This window comes from Dermochelys coriacea, chromosome 3, assembly GCF_009764565.3.
Source record: "Dermochelys coriacea isolate rDerCor1 chromosome 3, rDerCor1.pri.v4, whole genome shotgun sequence".
NCBI lineage: Eukaryota > Metazoa > Chordata > Testudines > Dermochelyidae > Dermochelys > Dermochelys coriacea.
Genome location: NC_050070.1, coordinates 36,262,996 through 36,283,118, shown reverse-complemented (window position 1 = coordinate 36,283,118; position 20,123 = coordinate 36,262,996). Strand labels below are relative to the sequence as shown.

The window sequence follows — 20,123 nt, the reverse complement described above, 5'->3', positions numbered from 1 at the left end:
GATCTTTTCCCCCCTTTCAGTAGGAGCCAAATTAGTTGAGTTCATTTTGAGTTCAAAGCACTGGAATTCCATAACTCTGCAGCAAAAGCACAAATCCCACCACCACCTCATACTGTTGGAAATGTTCTGCTGTGTAATTCAAAACTGGCTTAACCAACGCTCACATTTGATAGCTTATTTTTATTTCTTCTGTGAAGACTACAAAGGAATTCAATACCGAAGAAAATCTGAGTAGTTTTAAAGTTCTGTCCATGCAAATTCAGCAATTAAATGCATCTGCATTTGAATTTTTCTGCTATGTCTTTAAGAGCATATTTGAAGGATACTTGTTTAAGGATATGTTGGTTAGTTACAGATACCTCAGTTATGAATGCATTGTAATTTAGCAGCACTTTTCTTCCCCCACCCACCCTCAATTAAAAAAATCTTTTTAAAAAAAGCTAGCAAAATGCAATGCTAAAGTTTGAAATAAAACATTCAAAAGAATAAAAGAACTAAATATTTTATAGCTTTACATTAATAGTTTAGTCCCCCCCCCTTTAAACATGCAAAGCAAGATCCTGATTCTACAGACACATATATATGCTCCTTTATGAACTCTGAGCAGTCCCACTGACTCCAAGTGAGTGAAGTTAAGTACTATTGTATTAATTTAGATGAAATATAAGTGCCCAAAGAGTCAAAGGTGTTAACATGATTTTGAAACCATTCAGCATTAAACACAATCATGGTTTGGTATACACAGACCTCAGCCTGCTTAGTACCAAGGAAAGCACACCATTCAGAATCCTCTTAACCTTTCTTTAAAGTTACAGAAAAGGTAGGAAAAACAGTTAAAGCATTTGAAATTTAAAATATTAGGCATGGAAGGATTATATTTTTATCAGTCAATGTCAATAAAAGTCAATTTCATAGTACACACACAAAAACTGAGGAAAAAAATACTTCCACCAATGACAATCACAATTTACAAATAGGCAAAATAAGAAAAAGGCTGCTTGACAACTACAGTTTGATTTAAGGAGATTTACTTTGTATATTTTGACACATGATGTTGACAATGTGTGTGTTAACTGCTCAAAGCTTTCACTTTTTGGATCTCAATATTTACTGTCATTAAATAATTATTGTCTGACCCCCCATAATTTTCTACAATTATAAAAATGTAAATAGGTAAAAATAAAAATAATGCTTACAAACAAATTTTCAAAATTATAAAAAAATAAAATTGAATTGTGTCAAGCCTGTTAGGTGAGGCTTTCATTTTAACAGCATTCCTTGTTCCCTTTAGCTGTAAAGAGTCTTTAGAAGGGGGGGGGGAAACCCCTTGTTTTACAACAGTCTATTGAATGACAATAACTGTCCTTTTAGGGGAAAAGAGAGGAAGTTAGTTGAGATGGGCTAGAGTTGTCATTGTTGGTGTTGTTGTTAAAGTCCAGTCCTGTTGCCTAGAAGACAAAACAAGAAACACACATAAAAGGGAAGGAGTACTTGTGGCACCTTAGAGACTAACAAATTTATTTGAACCTAAGCTTTCGTGAGCTACAGCTCACTTCATCGGATGCATGCATCACGAAAGTTTATGCTCAAATAGATTTGTTAGTCTCTAAGTGCCACAAGTACTCCTTTTCTTTTTGCGGATACAGTCTACAACGGCTGCTACTCTGAAGCCACACATAAAAGGGGAAAGCAAAGAACAGCAAAGAGAAAATGAACCTCCCGTCTCTAACGTTGACACACTTGCAACTTTGAGGCTGGAAAACCACAGCGCATAGTTTTATCAGCCACTCTGAGACCTGGCAAAATGAAATCAGCATTGGGCTTTTAAGGGCACTGTTTTTAGCTGTCTTTCTGGTACCAGGCTCAGAGCAGTATTACAATATATTCAGTCTTGGCCAAGTAAGCCAGGCTCTTATTATACTGAAGGTAAAAGAAGAGAAGAAAAAGGAATACAAAGGTAGAGGTAGGGGTGTGTCTGTGTAAGTAAATCTCATCCCAGGTGGTGTTTTGGATTTAGCCAGAGCAAGAGGAGGTGGCAATATTATCTGGCTCCCTCTCTTGGTCCAACCAGGACAATTCTTCAGTTAGGATCAGAACAATGAAAACACAATGGTGACACACTGGATCCCAGCATCCCAGAAGACGGTGGGGATGGTAGTCACAATGGTGAAGCTTGCTCCTTCCCCTCCTCTTTCAATCAACCAGCATTCACAGTAGCCAGATTTTCCCCCAAACTTTCTTTCTGAGGTCCCCAAAGTGGAGTGATGGGGAGAGGGGAAAAAGATCCCATCCCTTCATTATTTTGTCCACAAATTAGCCCTAATTTCTGACTCACCAGTGTTAGTCCATTGATTTCCCATCCCACGCTTCTCGTTTACCAGGCATGCTCTTGTCACATTCCTTCAGTTATGTCAGGACGCCTTTTTGTTTGGATTAATTCACTCTGTCTCCCTTTTGCACCTTTCCTCAACAACATTTGTCGTTATAGATTATTGTGACAATTAACTGTCACTCACTTTTGACAGTTGAGCTCACTAAGGTAAATTTGGAGGCCCAGTTATCACAACATAATATGCATGTGTCTTTGTAGGACAGAGACTCAACTATTTACACGTCTACAGCCTTATCTAAAGCCTACTGAAGTCAATGGAAAGATACCTGTTAACTTCAATGGACTTTGGATCAGGTCTTTAAACTCCACGCTTCCACTGGACCCATTTGGAGATCCACATGCCATCCAGGTCCTATCAGATTTTCATATAAGCCAGTAACAATGACAGATGGTTTAACACATTCTCTATGAATATACACAAAATGGTGAACTTAACATTTAAAAAATCTTCCCCTAACCATTTTGTATTAAAATGGTTTTGATAAAATTTGTTTTTAAAAAGGCTTATCGAGTAAAGTTTTATGAAGTAGAAAAAAGACAACACTATAATAAAGAAAAGGAGTACTTGTGGCACCTTAGAGACTAACAAATTTATTAGAGCATAAGCTTTCGTGAGCTACAGCTCACTTCATCGGATGCATCCGATGAAGCGAGCTGTAGCTCACGAAAGCTTATGCTCTAATAAATTTGTTAGTCTCTAAGGTGCCACAAGTACTCCTTTTCTTTTTGCGAATACAGACTAACATGGCTGCTACTCTGAAAACTATAATAAAGATCAAACTGCACTCCAAAAATGGCCATATTATTAAGTATTTTTTTAAAATAAATTATTCAGTTTCACAACTTACATGTTATGGTTGCAGAGGTGTCGTTAATCTAGATAGTAATATATTTCAATCTTTGAAAAAGAGCTTCATAGGTGTGGAAGGATGATTTGAGCTTTTCTCAAATATCCTTCAACTTGTCCCAGTCTCCCAAACCTTGGAAAACAACCTTTTGGGCTAAGATCAAACATTCAAAATTTCAGCATAAAAGGAAACATTATCAGAAAATTATGAGCATCCGGAAACAGGAAGATACAAGGGAAATCATTTTGCAATTTAATTATAGATTTTGTTATCAGCAAAAACTGTAATACATCAATTACTTTGCCCACAGCTGAAGTGCAGCTACCTCTAGGGTGGAGAGTGACACCTGTGTAAGTGATGCATAGTTTTATCATAACTACCGAGGACATGAAAGGGTGATCCAATGCCCCTTGAAGTACATCTTTCCTTTGATTTTAAGGGGCGATGGATCAGTCAATATTGTATCAAAAGGAAAATGGAGAGGGAATTTATAATACAATTCTCCAAACTGGAATTGGCACAGGATGCCAGATGATAGTTAATACCTGTACTCTTATGAGAAGTGCCATGAACTTTAATAGGTGCACTCAGGTGTTCAAATGTCTGCAGTTAAATGATAGTTCACTGTGACTACTACCTCAGTGTAGCTTTTATGACTGAATGTATACAAGTCATATGAACACAAACTTGCAGGTTTATATTAATTAGTTATTGTACTCTTTGCGCAAAGAAACAGCAAAGATCCTCTCAAACTTAAAGAAAATTTTAGCAAACTTTAGAGTTCTCCAAAACTGGGTTGTTTACAGTGATATTTAACTAGCAGTTGTAACATACACAGCTTGAATATTGTAAAAATCGTATCTGTCCATGCCAAAACTTAAACTTCTGACAGTTCATGACTTTGCAAGTTCTTTTCCATGAGACAAACGAAAGCTAGCAATGCTGGATTTGTAGCAAAGGGCACCTCAGAAGCATTGCCATTTTTCACCAGATACACCTATTGCTTCCCCATATTACATAGAGAGGAAACTGCCTTGGCTGTGGAGGAAGAGCTAAGAAATATTGGTCCAGCCTGATCTTAAATCATTATGGCTGTGACAGGCATTCCTACACATGATGCATGAGTAGCAGCAAATAAGGTCAATGTGTTGTTCTCCTTAGCTGTTAATGCTCCATGGACTAAAGTGCCTTAGCTTGTTGTTTAAATTAACATTTGCTTTCTTTCCCCAAAAACTAGATACAAAATATACAGAGTAATTAAATCTATGTCTGATTAGCGAAGATTGTACTCCAACTTTATTCACTTCTAGCACATTTAGCCTCTCCCCAAACCACTTTACAACTATCCTACATTTATTTAGTTTTTCATATTGATGAACCCCGATATAATTAAACAATGGGTAGATCCTCAGTTGGTGTGGCAATGTGGCACCACTAAAATTAATAGATTTATAAGAACTGATGATCTAGCTCTATGCACCTACACAAGAATTGCTTCATGCACCAATAATATGGATTTCCCTGGGGGTAGAATCCAGTCTTTTTGTTTGATAACTAATAGCAACTCCACATCTGTTTTAATCCAGGAAGTGAAGACTATCTCGTTGGGTTTAAGTTTCAGTGGGGATGTTGGCAAAATAAATTTCACACAAATTTGAATTTGGCTATAACTCCCCTGCTCATGCAAAAGCTTTCCTATATCACTGATAGGCCAAAACAGCCTGGACCTCTGTCTCCTATCTCATCAGAAGGCAACTCAGCAGCTCAGATCTCCCTAGAACCTTGTTGGTACTGGTTCAGTACTGATTCAGAGACCTTTTCCTCAATTCCCAGTGGTCAGCCCCACTAGTGGCAGCAATGGTGGAGGCTACAATAAAGACAGGCCTACTGTCAAACTGGGCTAGATGACATGGAGATAAAATACTACTACATGACAGCATCTACCACTGCCACCACCAATGGTGCTGCATTAGTAGGCCAAGCATTCCTAGCATAGGTCTAGCCAGAGAGAAATATCTGCCACATAATCATCAACACCCCTTCCTGGGGTTTTTCTTTTTAGCCAAGTACTACACAGGTACAATCTGCTTGGATTGTGAGATCTGAAGAGACTACAGGTGGCATGGCTGCTGCTAGGAAAGAGTCACAGTGGAGTTATTTGAATGTCAGTTGAAATTCAAATGCACACCTTAGAAGCATTGCTTTGATTAAAATAGTAAGAAGCCATAACTAGCCTTTTAAATCTGCTTTGGTTCCTTTTCTGGCAGCTGCTGTTGCTCCACTTTATGCTGGGGAAGATGATGCTCCATCAAACAGCCTGCAGAAGTTATGCTAAGCATAGAGCATCCAGTGCTCTCCTCACTGCCATAGAGCATGCAGCATTTTCATTGGGCTGCCTGCAGGGGTTGGAATCATAAACCTGTGTACTCAAATCAGGGCTCCCAAATGGCATGAGAATAGAATGTGTCTGTGCCACAAGTTCTACACTTATTTTAATATCACAATAAAACATTTACATAATTTAATTAGATTATGTAAATGCGTGCTCTAATTTGAATCTTTGAAAATCATAATTCTATGCTCTAAATTATGCAAATATTGAAATACTTTTCACAGCAGTTGAAGTAAAAACACAAGCCATGCAAGTCTATCTCATGCCATCCCGCTGTTCTCTACTAACTAGTGGAGTCCACATGAAATGCTCAATTAATCCTAATTTTTCTATTAATATTTTTCATGAAACAAGGCAGTATTTCCTGTTTTAATTTTAACTCCAAACCCAATTTAAAATTGTGAAATGTTTTGCAGATTATATCTATAACCTAGCAAAGAGCAGTCAATATTTTAACAAGAGGTTCCACAAAAGTGTTCCTCCCCCTTTCTCTTTGTCTGATAAAGCTTGTATCTCGGGAGTGAGCAGGCTTGCAGAAAGGACAAGTACTATGTCACTCATTCATGGAAGCACCTTGCTCCATCTCTCTTTGAACTGACCATTGAGAGAGCAACACGACTTAGCAAACAAATTTATACTAAGTGAACTTGTTTGCCCTTTGCTCCGGAAAAGTGTCCTGGATACAATGATTGCGTTAGCACAATGCTTAGCTCGTGCAATATTTAAGCGGATCTCTATCCCACAGAAATAATTTTCATAGAATCATAAAATATCAGGGTTGGAAGGGACCTCAGGAGGTCATCTAGTCCAACCCCCTGCTCAAAGCAGGACCAATCCCCAACTAAATCATTCCAGCCAGGGCTTTGTCAAGCTTGACCTTAAAAACTTTTAAGGAAGGAGATTCCACCACCTCCCTAGGTAACACATTCCAGTGTTTCACCACCCTCCTAGTGAAAAAGTTTTTCCTAATATCCAACCAAAACCTCCCGCACTGCAACTTGAGACCATTACTCCTTGTTCTGTCATCCACTACCACTGAGAAATAGATCCATCCTCTTTGGAACCCCCTTTCAGGTAGTTAAAGCAGCTATCAAATCCCCCCTCATTCTTCTCTTCCGCAGACTAAACAATCCCAGTTCCCTCAGCCTCTCCTCATAAGTCATGTGTTCCAGTCCCCTAATCATTGTTGTTGCCCTGTGCTGGATGTTTTCCAATTTTTCCACATCCTTCTTGTAGTGTGGGGCCCAAAACTGGACACAGTACTCCAGATGAGGCCTCACCAATGTCGAATAGAGGGGAACAATCACATCCCTCAATCTGCTGGCAATGCCCCTACTTATACATCCCAAAGTGCCATTGGCCTTCTTGGCAACAAGGGCACACTGTTGACTCATATCCAGCTTCTTGTCCACTGTAATCCCCCGGTCCTTTTCTGCAGAACTGCTGCCTAGCCATTTGGTCCCTAGTCTGTAGTGTGAGGAGCAGCTCATGTGAACTGACTTGAATCTGTAATAACTTCAGGTAGCTTCCCCCTGCACCTCATGTCTCTCCTTGCAGGCAGTGTGGGGAAAAGCCACATAACAATTACTCCCTCTTTCTCTCCAGCTGACTCTCTCTTCTGATTATGGAAGTCCCACTCACACACATTTGTCCACTGCACTTCTGAGCTCTTGGTGATGGCCAGTCCAAAACTCTGCAAAATTCAAATTCTGACTTGAGCAATAAGGTGCAGTGGAGCAGGAACCATGTTGTCTTCAGCCATAGCAGTACAAAGCCTTAAAACAAAGTCACAACACTCCACTCCACTAGCTGACAGATAACCCTGAGACAAGATATAAAATCATAGTCAACTAGGAAAGTTTATCCAAACCAGAGGAAGAGATTCAAACCATATTATCACTGGAAACAGCAAATTAAAACAGAGACCTGAAACATGAATCCTGTTAGCAAACTGAATCCAAATGCCTGCCATTTATGATTCTGACAGGAGAGTGAGAACAGTTGAAGTTCTCTAGCATATGCTTTGCAAAGTTTAAATAGCTCCTATTGCTGATGAAGTTTCCATTTGTACTTTTGCAGACAACCTACTATATCCCCTCCCCACAAAAATATGTCTGCCAGATTTTTCCTGTGGTATTCAGATTAGACAAAGCAAAGAAAAGAGCAGCAACATCACAAGTATGTTACTCCATCTACCCACTAGCTCCTAAAGACAAAAGCTAGTAACTGATCTTTCAAACAAGTTGTATGTACTGCAGGCATCAAATCAAAGTCTTTTGCAGCTTTGGGTCTCAACAGTGTCATCATCATGTTCCTGGAGGATAATGAGGCTTTGTTAAATCTAATACCACCCCAAAAAACAAGTAGGATGCTTATATTATTATAACAGCACCTATGGAAGCATAAACTTTTTCTGGGAGCAATATTAGATTTTGGTCAAAATATTGTGTGCGTTTGTGTATGTGTATACATGTGTGGTGCCTCAGTTTTCCCATATATAAAATGGGGATGATACCAACCTCCTTTGTAAGGCACTTTGAGATCTGCTAATAAATGCACTGTATTACAGCTAGGTCTTATTATTATTTAGTGTGGCACTGGTAAAAGGTTGTAGAACATGTTGAGATTCTAAATGGTGTTACTTCATTAGATCAGGTAGTATAATTCATCAACTGTGAACAAGAATTATCTAATTTCAGTCCACTTAAAGACAAATTTCAAGTATTCTTTTCTGTCCTCATTATTTCCTGCATATGTTGAAGATGGCTCATTACTTTCTACAGCTTCAACTCTGTGTCCCATTTCTTATTTATAAGAACCCATTTAAAAGAATGCATATGATTACTTTCTTCATCTCACACACATAAATAGGTTGTGCTTGCCCTCATTATAAACATCACTAATATGTGCAAGACAATGCATCATCCATTCTTTACTGCATAGATGGAATATCTCAGTTTACAGTATATTTGTTAGTGTTCTGGATTATGAGTTTGTATGAAAATCTGAAGAGTACAACCAAACTATAAATCCACCAATCTTATCCAGTCTCTTGAATTTAAAAACATCAGTTCTTGTCTATCTCCCTGCACCTTAAAGTTTTATAGATCAGTACCACAGTTGCTATTTTCCAGTCTTTGGGTATTCAGTTTCCTATTGATCTTCAGAAACTGCCAGTGGTTCAGGAAATATGTCCACACATTTTATTAACACCCTAGGATGCATCTCATTCAGACTTGCTGATTAGGATGCACACTGTTTGGATTTTCCAAGTATTCTCTTGCCCACTTTGTATCATGCATATTTTTAAAAGCTTTTCCATACTTCTGGCCACCAAAATCCTGGACTCAGGGCACAGGCTGAGTAAATAGGCTGTTTGCTATAAGGGTATGTTAGAGGTCTCTCCCAACCAGCCCAGCTGTTTGCCTGCTGCTGTGATAGCTTCAGGGTTGCAGCAGTCTGCATACTTGTCATGAGTCCCTACATGGGTTGGTGGATCTAAAACAGGGGTAGCCAACCTGAGCCTGAGAAGGAGCCAGAATTTACCAATGTACATTGCCAAAGAGCCACAGTAATACGTCAGCAGCCCCCCCTCCCCAGCTCCAAGTGCCTCCTGCCCACCGGCAGCCCTGACGTTAGTGCCTCCCCCTCCCTCCCAATCAGCTGTTTCGTGGCATGCAGGAGGCTCGGGGGGCAGGAGAGGAGCGAGAGCATCGCAGGCTCAGAGGAGGGGGTGGGAAGGGGTGGAGTGGGGTCAGAGCCTGTGACGGAGCCAGAGGTTGAGCAGTGAGCACCCCCCAGCACATTGGAAAGTTGGCGCCTGTCGTTCCAGCCCCGGAGTCGGTGCCTATACAAGGAGTCGCATATTAACTTTTGAAGAGCCGCATGTGCCTCCGGAGCCACAGGTTGGCCACCGCTGATCTAGAATCACAGATCCATTCATCATCTCCTCCTTCCCAAAGCTGTCTTCTATGCTAGAGCACTAGGATCCCCTTACAATGCTGTGTCCTTGATGTCAGGGGATGTGCCAGTTATGGAAGGAGCAGAATTTCCTCAAAAGAGCCCCAGATTCTATCCTTTAGCAAGTGAGTCAGTGCGGGAGCAGCATTGTAATTCAGGATTTTTAGTAACTGTATTTTGAAATTGTCTATCTAAAATGTTTCAAAGACAACTATCACCGTAATGTATCAACAACCTCAAGTAGATACTAAAGAGAGAATTTAAAAGAGTGTTCAGTAAGTTAGCAATTCTAGAATCATCTTCTTGTTTAAATTTCCCTACTTGTATATTAATGGGTGTTTAGCATTCCAGATTCATCCAGCAGATCCTTCTACAGAGAAGTTTCCTTATAAGATTTTAAGGTTCTTTTGGTGTATCAGCTTTCTCTTTTTGTAAGCCTTTCTTATCTGCCTCACCCCCAACTTTCCTTTAACTTCATTTACAGTCTATTTTTCCGTCTTTCCTATTTCTGTTTTCCAAGTTGATCTTTCCCTGCTCGTCTTTTCCAATTCACTTTTCATTCTATATTTGTCAGTCTCCCTTTCACTTTTTTCCCCTCCTTTGTCTTTTTCTTGTTCTCCAAATCTCCTGTGTGTCATTTTCTTCTCACTTCACTAGACTCTTACTGACTGAAGTGGCAGGTGGAATGAGCAGGAACAATGTGCAAATTGATTTGGAGAGTATCCATGATTTGGAGCTCGGCATTTTCTTTTCTAAGCAGAGCGGTCATGGGTTCTCTGCAAATGGATTTGCACATCACTCCCAGTCATCAGTCCACCTGCCTTTTCAGCCCAGTTCAGTAAGACCAGGAACAGATTTTTGTAACATTTAGAACTGCACCTACATCACAGATCCCCCAGCAAAATATCATGCACAGGACCCTCCCCTACCCAACAGGCAAGAGTTTACAACAGGGATTGGCAACCTTTGGCATGCGGCCCGCCAGGTAAAGCCCCTGGTGGGCCAGGCCAGTTTGTTTAGCTGCAGCGTCCACAGGTTCAGCCGATCGCAGGTCCCACTGGCTGCAGTTCGCCATCCCAGGCCAATGGGGGCTGCGGGAAGAGACGCGTGCCGAGGGATGTGCTGGGAGGGCGAACCGCGGCCAGTGGGAGCCGGGATTGGCCGAACCTGCGGATGCCGCAGGTAAACAAACCGATCAGGCCACGTACCAAAGGTTGCCAATCCCTGGTTTAGAAATAGTAATAGAAATAGAAATATTAGTAGAATAGTAATAGAAATAACAACACAGCTCGGTCTAAACCCAGATAACAGCTGCATGCATGTAATAATGAAAGATTTTAAAATTGACTATTAATGAATATTGAATACAGTTCCTCAATTTGTATTTTTATAACAGCTAAAGATTTCTTAACGAGTTCAATTCAGTTTCATTTAATTGTTTTTGTAAAGTGGGACACAGCTACATCAGCACCATGGATAGTGCATTAATGTGAGTGGGACTCTGCTAGACTCAGGGTTAGTCTACCCTGATGAATAAGTTTCAAACACTCAGGTTGTAAACTTCAGTAAATTTAGAGATATGCCAGGCTGAGAGATTTAGGAATTCAAAGTGAAGTGTCCAAATATAGACCTAGACCTAGATATTTGAAGTTATCAACTGCATTGAGGTGGCCAAACAGTATTATAACCCTAATACTATTATTCTTTTCCAGTTCTATCATTGTTCTTAATCCACTTCATATTTTGTCTTTTCTACATGACTTTGTAAAATGAGAGGATTAAAAATGTGCGCCAGAAATAAGGAGAATGGGTTTAGAGCAAATGTCAAGGCTACCCATGCTATCAATACTTATTTTTCATTAGCTTTAGTGTTGACAAGTAATTCATTAACTTCATGAGCTTGAGGACAGGTCAAGCTAATTTTAGCACTGACAAAGGCAAAGTTTGTCAGTACTGATTTTGTTTTAATTTAACGTTTTTATTTAAGGTGGGTGAAATTTCAAACCTATCCTAACAAAAGGAAGACAATCACATTGACTTCAATGGGCTTTGGAACAGGCCTAAATTGCTTATTAAGAATATTCAAAATTCCTTGCAGAACCTCTTCACTCAAATTGACTATGACATCAATACCTCTCCAACTGCCTTTTCAAGTATTTGAATAGTTTTGTAGTATGTACATTAATGAAGCACTGGTGGAAAGCTTTTACTGCTCGTCTTGCACCCGTGGCTAAAGAGAGGGGTTTAATTCTCCAGCACAAGATCTGACGCTTTCAGTAATACTAAAATTCAATTTAAAAAGTTTAAACTTCTTAGACATTGTAGTCCTCAAAGACCAAAAATCAAAACCAAACCATTAAGAACAGCGTTTAAAGGTTGTGCACCTCCTGTCCATGCCACCCTTTGATTTCAAATGGTTTTCAGCGGTATGCTGCAATGCCCCATGTTCTGAGATCATGTAGAAAACTATCTGGATGATGTGTGCGGGTTGACAGAAAAGCAGTTCCATTTCACAGAAAAATTCAAGTTTTTGAAATTTGTTTTTGTTTCAATGCAGAACAAAATTGAGATCTTTAGAATTTTTTCTCAAGACCTAGCCCAGAATAGCCAAAATCCCAGTGGCCAGGACACTTATTGGGATATGGGAGACAAGGTTCTAGTACCTGGTCTGCCTCATTTGGTTCCAGGACTTGAACCTGCGTTTCCCACCTTCCAGGTGAGTGCTCTGACCTAGCCATTGGGATACGGAGTCAGTTTCTCTCATCGTCTTTTGTTGGAGCGATTTCACTTCATATAAATAATTATTCACTGAGCCAGAGAAAGACACTGACTCTATAGCCCAGTGACTAGTTTAGGGCACTTGCTTGGGATGTAGGAGACCCTGATCTGAATCAGGCATTTCTGGGTCTCCAACCTACTGGGTGAACGCTCTGAACCACCAGGCTTTTGTCTATTCTATTCTAGAATCTGTCTGTCTCTCCCGATTCGATGTGAAATTCCATCCTGGGCCTGAGAAACATTCTGGACAAACAATTTTGTCAAAACAGACACATTTCCATATTTTGGTTTCAACAAATCTGCTTTTCTGATGAAAAATTCTGGACCAGCTCTACTCCATAGCATATCTGCCAGTGAGTGAAAAAGGGTGGGTTTTCTAACAAAGCAATTTCCATAAACAATACAGGGGTTTTGAAAGAATTTTACCTCTGACTGAGATGGAAGGATTTTCTAAGTTTCCTTAAAGTACAACTTACAACTGAACCAGAGGGCTGTCAGAAAGAAAAGTGCAGCGAGGGTGTGTGGTAGGAAAGAGAAGGGCAATGTGAAAGCTTGAGAGTATGAAAAAATTAATTCTTCTCTTGTCTTATAGTGGTGGTTCCCAAACTGGGGTTTGTGAACCCCTGGGCGTTCATGAAATGTTACAGGGGGTTCCCAGGAAAAAATTCCCAAACAGAGCTGTCCTTAGGGACCCCAGTCAGCACGGGGCCAGCAGCCCGGAGTCCCTGGACTTCCGAGAGCTAAGCAGATCAAAGCAAGCATATCTATCACACTGAGGAGATTTAAACTTCAAGACTCCTTATTAGAAATGGAAAGGGAGGTGGATTTTTTTGCTGTTTTAAAATTAAATAGGCACCTAGTAGTGTTTTTAAAAGTATTATAAAGAACAAGTTTAAGATTTGTTATAACGTGCGTTGTTTGTCTGGACTGCTCAAGACCTGAATGCTTCTGTAGGAAAAACTCTCTGAGTTGGCTTCTTAAATACTTTCATGTTGTTTCACATCTGATACTCCTTGATGAATCATAGGAACCTTGTCTTATAACAGGCTTATTCAAAGTGAAACAAGCTACGAAAGTGAGATTTTGGAAGAGTGTTGCCATTTTCATAATGCAATAAAAATACTGTAATGATAAATAATAATTAATAATAAATAGTGTTTAATAAGCATGTCATAAAAACAAATTTTATATTTCCAAGATCACTGCTTTTATAATTTATACTCTGGTAAAGGAGAAAATCCCTGAAATATTCATTTTTAGGAGGGGGTTAGCGAGATTTGACATCCCATTCTCAAAAATGAAATTAGAAAGCAATAAATGTAAGTTGCTAAGTACGTTTGCTACTTCTATAGTATTTTAAATACTAACGTCATTTCTCTTTTTTGAAAGTCATTTTCAAGTTATCACGTGGCTAGGATCAGTTTTAGACATGACAGCAAACTATTTAAATTTGATCCTCCTGTCCCCCTACTTCCATAGTTTTTGTTTTGTTTTAAATGCAATGAACCAAATTCTCAAGTTGGGTAAACTGACATGGCTCCACTGAAGGCTACGTAAATACATCAAATTAGTCCAACAGAGTATGTGGTCCATATGTTAAAAATAACCCAATCAACAAATATAATCAAATTTGCTTCATGATTTTCTCATTACTGCAATGAAATTGCTTTGCCATCATATTGACTTTGTTGATGAAATCGCACTTCCAGTGACTGGTGTATACACACTCGGCAGCTAAGCGTTTAAGTTAAGTAGCACATATTAAGAACAGACTGCAGTTTTTCATGTCCAAAACATAACCATTTTTGTAACTAAAATTTGTGGTTTTAAATATTAAAGCCATCTATGAAAGTCCATCCCACTCCTGGTTTTTGACCACCAAAAACTTAAAACACATTTTACTCTTTGGAAAGCATTCTTTGTTAAAGCCAAGTGTATAAGGGTTGGTAGCTCAGGCTCAGTTTCAGGCTGATGCAGTTTGAAATAGCTGAGATATTAAACTTTAGAAAAGTCATAATTTTTGAGAGTGGCATTCATTATGAAGGAGATATGGGCACCAGAGTAATACAAGCAAAAGCCAACAACAACTAATTAGCTACAATTATTTCACTTCTACAGGTTCTGCTACACAAACTTTTGAGACAGCCATGCATGGAATTCAACTGTTATCTTTTTCTGGCCACTTTGGCCTATACAATCAGTCATGTTTTCACAGTGTGATCCCATATCAGCAGCAGTGTCTACACACAAAAATCACGTTTGGATGTATTTCGATCCAGCTACTGAGTAAGGACAAGTAAAGGTTAGTAGTAGGCTGCCCCTCAACAGCAACACCAGCAGTCACTATAGCAACAGCAGGAATAATAGGAGGAAGATGGTATTGATCTTTCTATCCCTTGCTAGCAGCATTCTTCAGCTTAGTCTTACACTATGTTGTTTACTGTACAATTGGCTACCATTAAAGAAGAAGTTCACACATCCCTGAGGTACAGAAGTTAGCTGGAAACAATAGTGCTGAGAAAGCAAGAGGGGCATAAAAAAAAATCACCAAGTTCTGCTCTAAGCACCTAAATACAACAGACAGCAAAGAAAGCAGCACAAGTGCAATCTGAGGAGGTCAATAAGTTTAGTCTTATTTTACGTGCCCTCCATCTAGAGTTCAAATTTCCTGTGCATTCTCCTTCCATCAATCTTAAGTATTTGTAACAGGCAAGTCACAGTTGTAGCTGACCTAGGTGCCAAAAATGGAAGAGGATTTGGAAAAGCATGGTCTGTTCTCAGTGGAAGCCCATTACATCATGCAAGCACACTGTGGAATGGCACTGAGCCAAGAAAGACAGGAGACAGATTTCTTGCACCCATTGAAGAGACTTTCAAATTAACAATGGTGTAGCTACAGTGAGATTGGCACTCATATTAAAATCAATAAAAGACAACCAACTTCTAAAAGAGATTTTGGGTCAGACAGAGAAATCATCATTTATAACAAAAATGCCACATAATGTTGCGTACAATTGCCAAATCACGGCCCAGTATGTTGTCAACATTCCTGTATGGTTCAGCTGCAAAATATTTTTCATGCGGCTCTCTGTGCTGGCAGTCTGAATGAAAGTAATAGATTGTAGCTGTCTGCATGACTTCATCCTTACCCTTAACATTTCTGGTTAGGATAAGCAAAGAAGGAAGAATGGTTTAAAATGTGGGAGTGAATTAGGAATGTTCTTCAGACCATTCCCCACTATATTTATAATCATTAAGGAATGACCCAGAAGAGTTAACAGAGTATGGTCCTAGCTAAGAACACTAGGCGGCTTATGTTGAAAAGAAAGAAGAAAAAACAATACTTTTGCAAGCCAGCAGGTCCCTTTAGCCTTAGGTACCACTGCCTTACTCCAATTTTTTTTAAACTGGTACAAGGATAACATTATTGAAATCAATTACACTGGCAGAACACTGTAGTAATGCAGTGGTATACTCAGCCACATATATCAAGAAACAGTCTAGTTTACAATAATTAGATAGGAATCATCACCTCATTAGAGTGATTATAGAAATCACACTAGCACAACTTCAGGAAAATATACCACCAGTGTTCCAACAATGCAAAGACAATGAAAACGTCAATTCACTTTTAGTCAAATTTTATTTTTTATGCATTAATTATGTTTAAATGTTTACATTGAACAAAAAAGAACTGGACTTTGAAAATTAAACAATTATCAATACATTTCAAGCTTTTAAAAATGATGTCAGGATAATAATTATATCATAATCCAAAAAAAAATTATAACAGTATATGATATTTAAGTGCTCTGGGAACTCTGTTAATAACAAGTCTCCCATCATAACTCAACGAAGCAAAAAGCCATGGGTCAGCTGAGGACCATTCCACTGCATATACACTGTCTTCATGTTCTTCATAGGTAGCTATTATGCTGTCCTGAAGGGGCTCTTTAGTCCTGGAATAAAAATAGTAAAGAGCAGTGACTGTACCTGATTTATAAGGCACTATAAATGTCACAAACAAAGAAAGATATACAGGCCCTGATTTACTGTACAACAGTGGGCTCTATGGACACACCGTTGTACTCATGCCAACCACTAATGCTTAGATTTTATAAAATATAGCATGATCATGTTAATATTAAAATGGCCATTAGTAGAGAGCGGTGATTGTCATTTTCACTACCTAAAATGTCAGTTATTCACAGTTCTAGAAAGTTCTAGGTCTCATGACACAACCAACATATTGCCTGCTAAGCACCTCCATGTTTTTTTAAAAAATGTAATGTAAATATAGAGCATGACAAAAACGCAAATCATTAAATAATTTTTTCCTGAGATTAACATATGGTTTAAGAGATGCCTCCCTCAAATACACCTCCCCCAGATTTTTATCCTTTTATTTATTTGTTTCCTAAGTTAATTTTGGATCTGTCAAAACTAGCTTTATGGCTGAATGCATAATATAACCAATTATGGGACAGAGCTCAATCTGACCCCGAGTGTCTTTTGATGCAGTGGGCCTGATCCTGCAGTCCTTAGTCAGGCAAAGTTCTCATAGGAGTACTGCAGAATTGGGCCCATAATCTCAAGAGCAGTGGAAGACAGAGGAAGGGAAGGGTTCAAACTACACCATATTAACCTTTCCTCTTCTCCTGTCCATTTCACAGAAGTATATAAATTAGGGCTGTCAAGCAATTAAAAAAATTATTTGCGATACTGTTAAACAACAATAGAATACCATTTGTTTTAAATATTTTTGGATGTTTACTACATTTTCAAATATATTAATTTCAATTACAATACAGAATACAAAGTATAGTGTTCACTCTATATTTATTTTTGATTACAAATATTTGCACTGTAAAAAAATTGTATTTTTCAATTCACCTCATATAAGTAGTGCAACCTCTTTATCATGAAAGTTGAGCTTACAAATGTAGAATTATGTACCAAAAAACTGCATTCAAAAATAAAACAATGTAAAACTTTAGAGCCAACAAGTCCATTCAGTCCTACTTCTTGGTCAGCCAATCACTCAGATACACAAGGCTGGTTACTATTTGCAGGAGATAATGCTGCTTGCTTCTTGTTTACAATGTCACCTGAAAGTGAGAACAGGCATTCGCATGGCACTGTTGTGGCTGGCGTTGCAAGACATTTACATGCCAGATGGGCTAAAGATTCATATGTCCCTTCATGTTACAACCACCATTGTGACAGATTTTCGTTACTAATCTGCCTGGGGCATCAGTTGATCAGGCTAATGCTGCAGGATCTTTGGGGAGGAGGTACAGAACACATCAAGTGTCTCTGTTTTAAAGCTTTATTGATGAAATAATAACGTAACAGCAGAGAGTGCTGGGAACACTCCCATGTCACTCAGGGGAAGAAAGCAAACATTAATGCCCCAAGCCCAAACCCACTTTCATACTCACACATGCACTACCCAACACTGGCCAGGCCTGGGTGTAATGTCAGAAGAAGCGAGGGGGTGGGGGGTAGGAAGGGTGGATGGGAATGGTGTCTTGGGCCGAGGTCATCCAAGGATCTGCTGTTGATCTCCGAGTTGCTCCAGCTCTCAGGAGGGTTTTGAGTCCTTGGCTCCTGGGGGGGGGGGGGGTGGAAGAATTCCATTCAGGGACCTCTGCTTCTGGTGCTCTTTGTGCCAATCCAAACCAGCTTGCTGTGGCCTCCTCAGTTTCCCAAAATATCCCGGCTCCAGAGACTTTGCTTTCCTTTCTATTGGCCTTTGCTGTTGCTGTCTCATTTGTTCTCACTGTTCTCACTGCTATCTCTGTAGCTCTGCTCAACTTAGTTCTCCTCTTCTCATGGCTGGGCAGTTGCTATGTTCTCATCGAGCCCATGACCTTGGGCCGGGGCCAGCGTCTTATCTTCACATGGAGCTAGCTGAAGTATTGAGTTAACCCGTTCTCTGCTCTTCTTCTTTCTTTACCCCTGGCCTCTTGTATTCCGCAAAGGAAACTTCCACTCACACACCTTTGACCCTCCCCAAAATACTTTGCAATGCTTGCAACAGTGTTCGCCACATACAATGCGGATCTGCCTTCCCCGGAGACTCCCTGAGGGAAGGGACCATTGGGGTGTGACACCATTCCAGAGGACATGCTTCCATACTGATGATGGGTTCTGCTTGATAATGATCCAAAGCAGTGCGGACTGATGCATGTCCATTTTCATCATCTGAGTCAGAATCCGGCAGACGGTTCATTTTCTTTTTTGGTGGTTTGGGTTCTGTAGTTTCCACATCAGAGTGTTGCTCTTTTCAGACTTCTAAAAGCATGCTCCACACCTCGTTCCTCTCAGTTTTGGACTGCATTTCAGATTCTTAAACCTTGGGTCGAGTGCTATTGGTACCTTCTTTGCGTTTTGTCAAATCTGCTGTGAAAGTGTTCTTAAAATGAACATGTGCTGGGTCATCATCCGAGACTGCTATAACATGAAACATATGCAGAATGTGGGTAAAACAGAGCAAGAGACATACAATTCTCCCCCCCAAGGGGCACAGTCTCAAATTTAATTGATGCATTATTTTTTTATTGAGCATCATCAACATGGAAGCATGTACTCTGGAACGATGGCCGAAGCACGAAGGGGCATATGAATGTTTAGTATATCAGGCATGTAAATACCTTGCAATGCCGGCTATAAAGTGCCATGCGAATGCCTGTTTTCACTTTCAGGTGACATTGTAAATAAGAAGCAGGCAGCAGTATCTCCTGTCAATGTAAACAAACTTGTTTGTCTTAGTGATTGGCAGAATAAGAAGTAGGACTGAGTGCACATATTTGTAATAAAAAAATAATATAAAGTGAGCACTGTGCACTTTGTATTCTGTGTTGTAATTGAAATCAATATTGAAAATGTAGAAAAACATACAAAAATATTTAATAAATTTCAATTGGCATTCTATTGTTATAACTGCGATTAATCGCAATTATATTTTTTGAGTTAATTGAGTCAGTTAACTGTGATTGACAGCCCTAATATAAATATTAGCTCCAATAGAGAAGCTTTCTTGTTTTTTTTACCTTATATATCACCTAACACCTTTGAGTACATGATAATTGAGTGTTAAGACAGATATGGTCTTTTATACTACAAATGTTTAAAGAATGATGTGCATCGATTTTTAATTTCCAAAGTACACAATATGGATTGATATTATGATACTAGCAATGCACTCTCCTTTTGTTCCAATCTCTTTTTCTATCAGATGCCACTTCAGTACATTATTCTGAGTGGTGGTGAGTATTGAGTTTTCAGCGGATGATGTCAGATTTCTCTCCTGTCTGATGGAAATCAGTGAAGCTTTCAGAAGCATCCCCCTATCTCAGAAACAGACTTGTATTACAGCTGCCATCGTCCTACCAGAAGGATATGACAGAGAACCCTATGAATGCCACTCAATCACATTACAGCTATGATAGAAATGAAGTGTTGTTGGCTGTCTCTGTCCTTTTCCACTAGTCTCCCAGAGTTCAAAGCATGAATTTCTACAAGAACAACAAGCGTAAAAACAAATCTGGTATTGAATTTGGTAATGAATTTGTATGGCTTGCAGGGCTGCATGTAGTATTAGTGCTGATCCGCCTAACCAGCCCAACCAGCTGTGAATTTAATATCACAATTAAGTTTAAATTCAATTCAATAACTAATTAAACTCTCTAATAACTGCAGTGTGATTCCTGATGTTTGGTTTCAAGGACCATCATCTTTTACTTATACT

At 39.3% G+C, this 20,123-nt stretch overlaps 1 protein-coding gene and 1 long non-coding RNA gene across 2 annotated transcripts in view; one reads left to right on the top strand and one right to left on the bottom strand.

Moving 5' to 3' along the window:
• The first annotated feature begins 2,941 nt into the window (after positions 1-2,941).
• Positions 2,942-17,967, top strand: LOC122459234. The gene is made up of 3 exons (XR_006279773.1): positions 2,942-2,953; positions 9,382-9,385; positions 17,879-17,967. It is a non-coding gene; the product is annotated as an uncharacterized LOC122459234 (long non-coding RNA).
• The window catches only part of EIPR1 (EARP complex and GARP complex interacting protein 1), a 180,668-nt gene continuing 176,539 nt past the window's right edge, over positions 15,995-20,123 (bottom strand). Inside the window, 1 exon segment of the mRNA XM_038394569.2 lies at positions 15,995-16,329. Within this exon segment, the coding sequence (XP_038250497.1) occupies positions 16,155-16,329 (175 nt within the window). The 3' untranslated portion in view covers positions 15,995-16,154.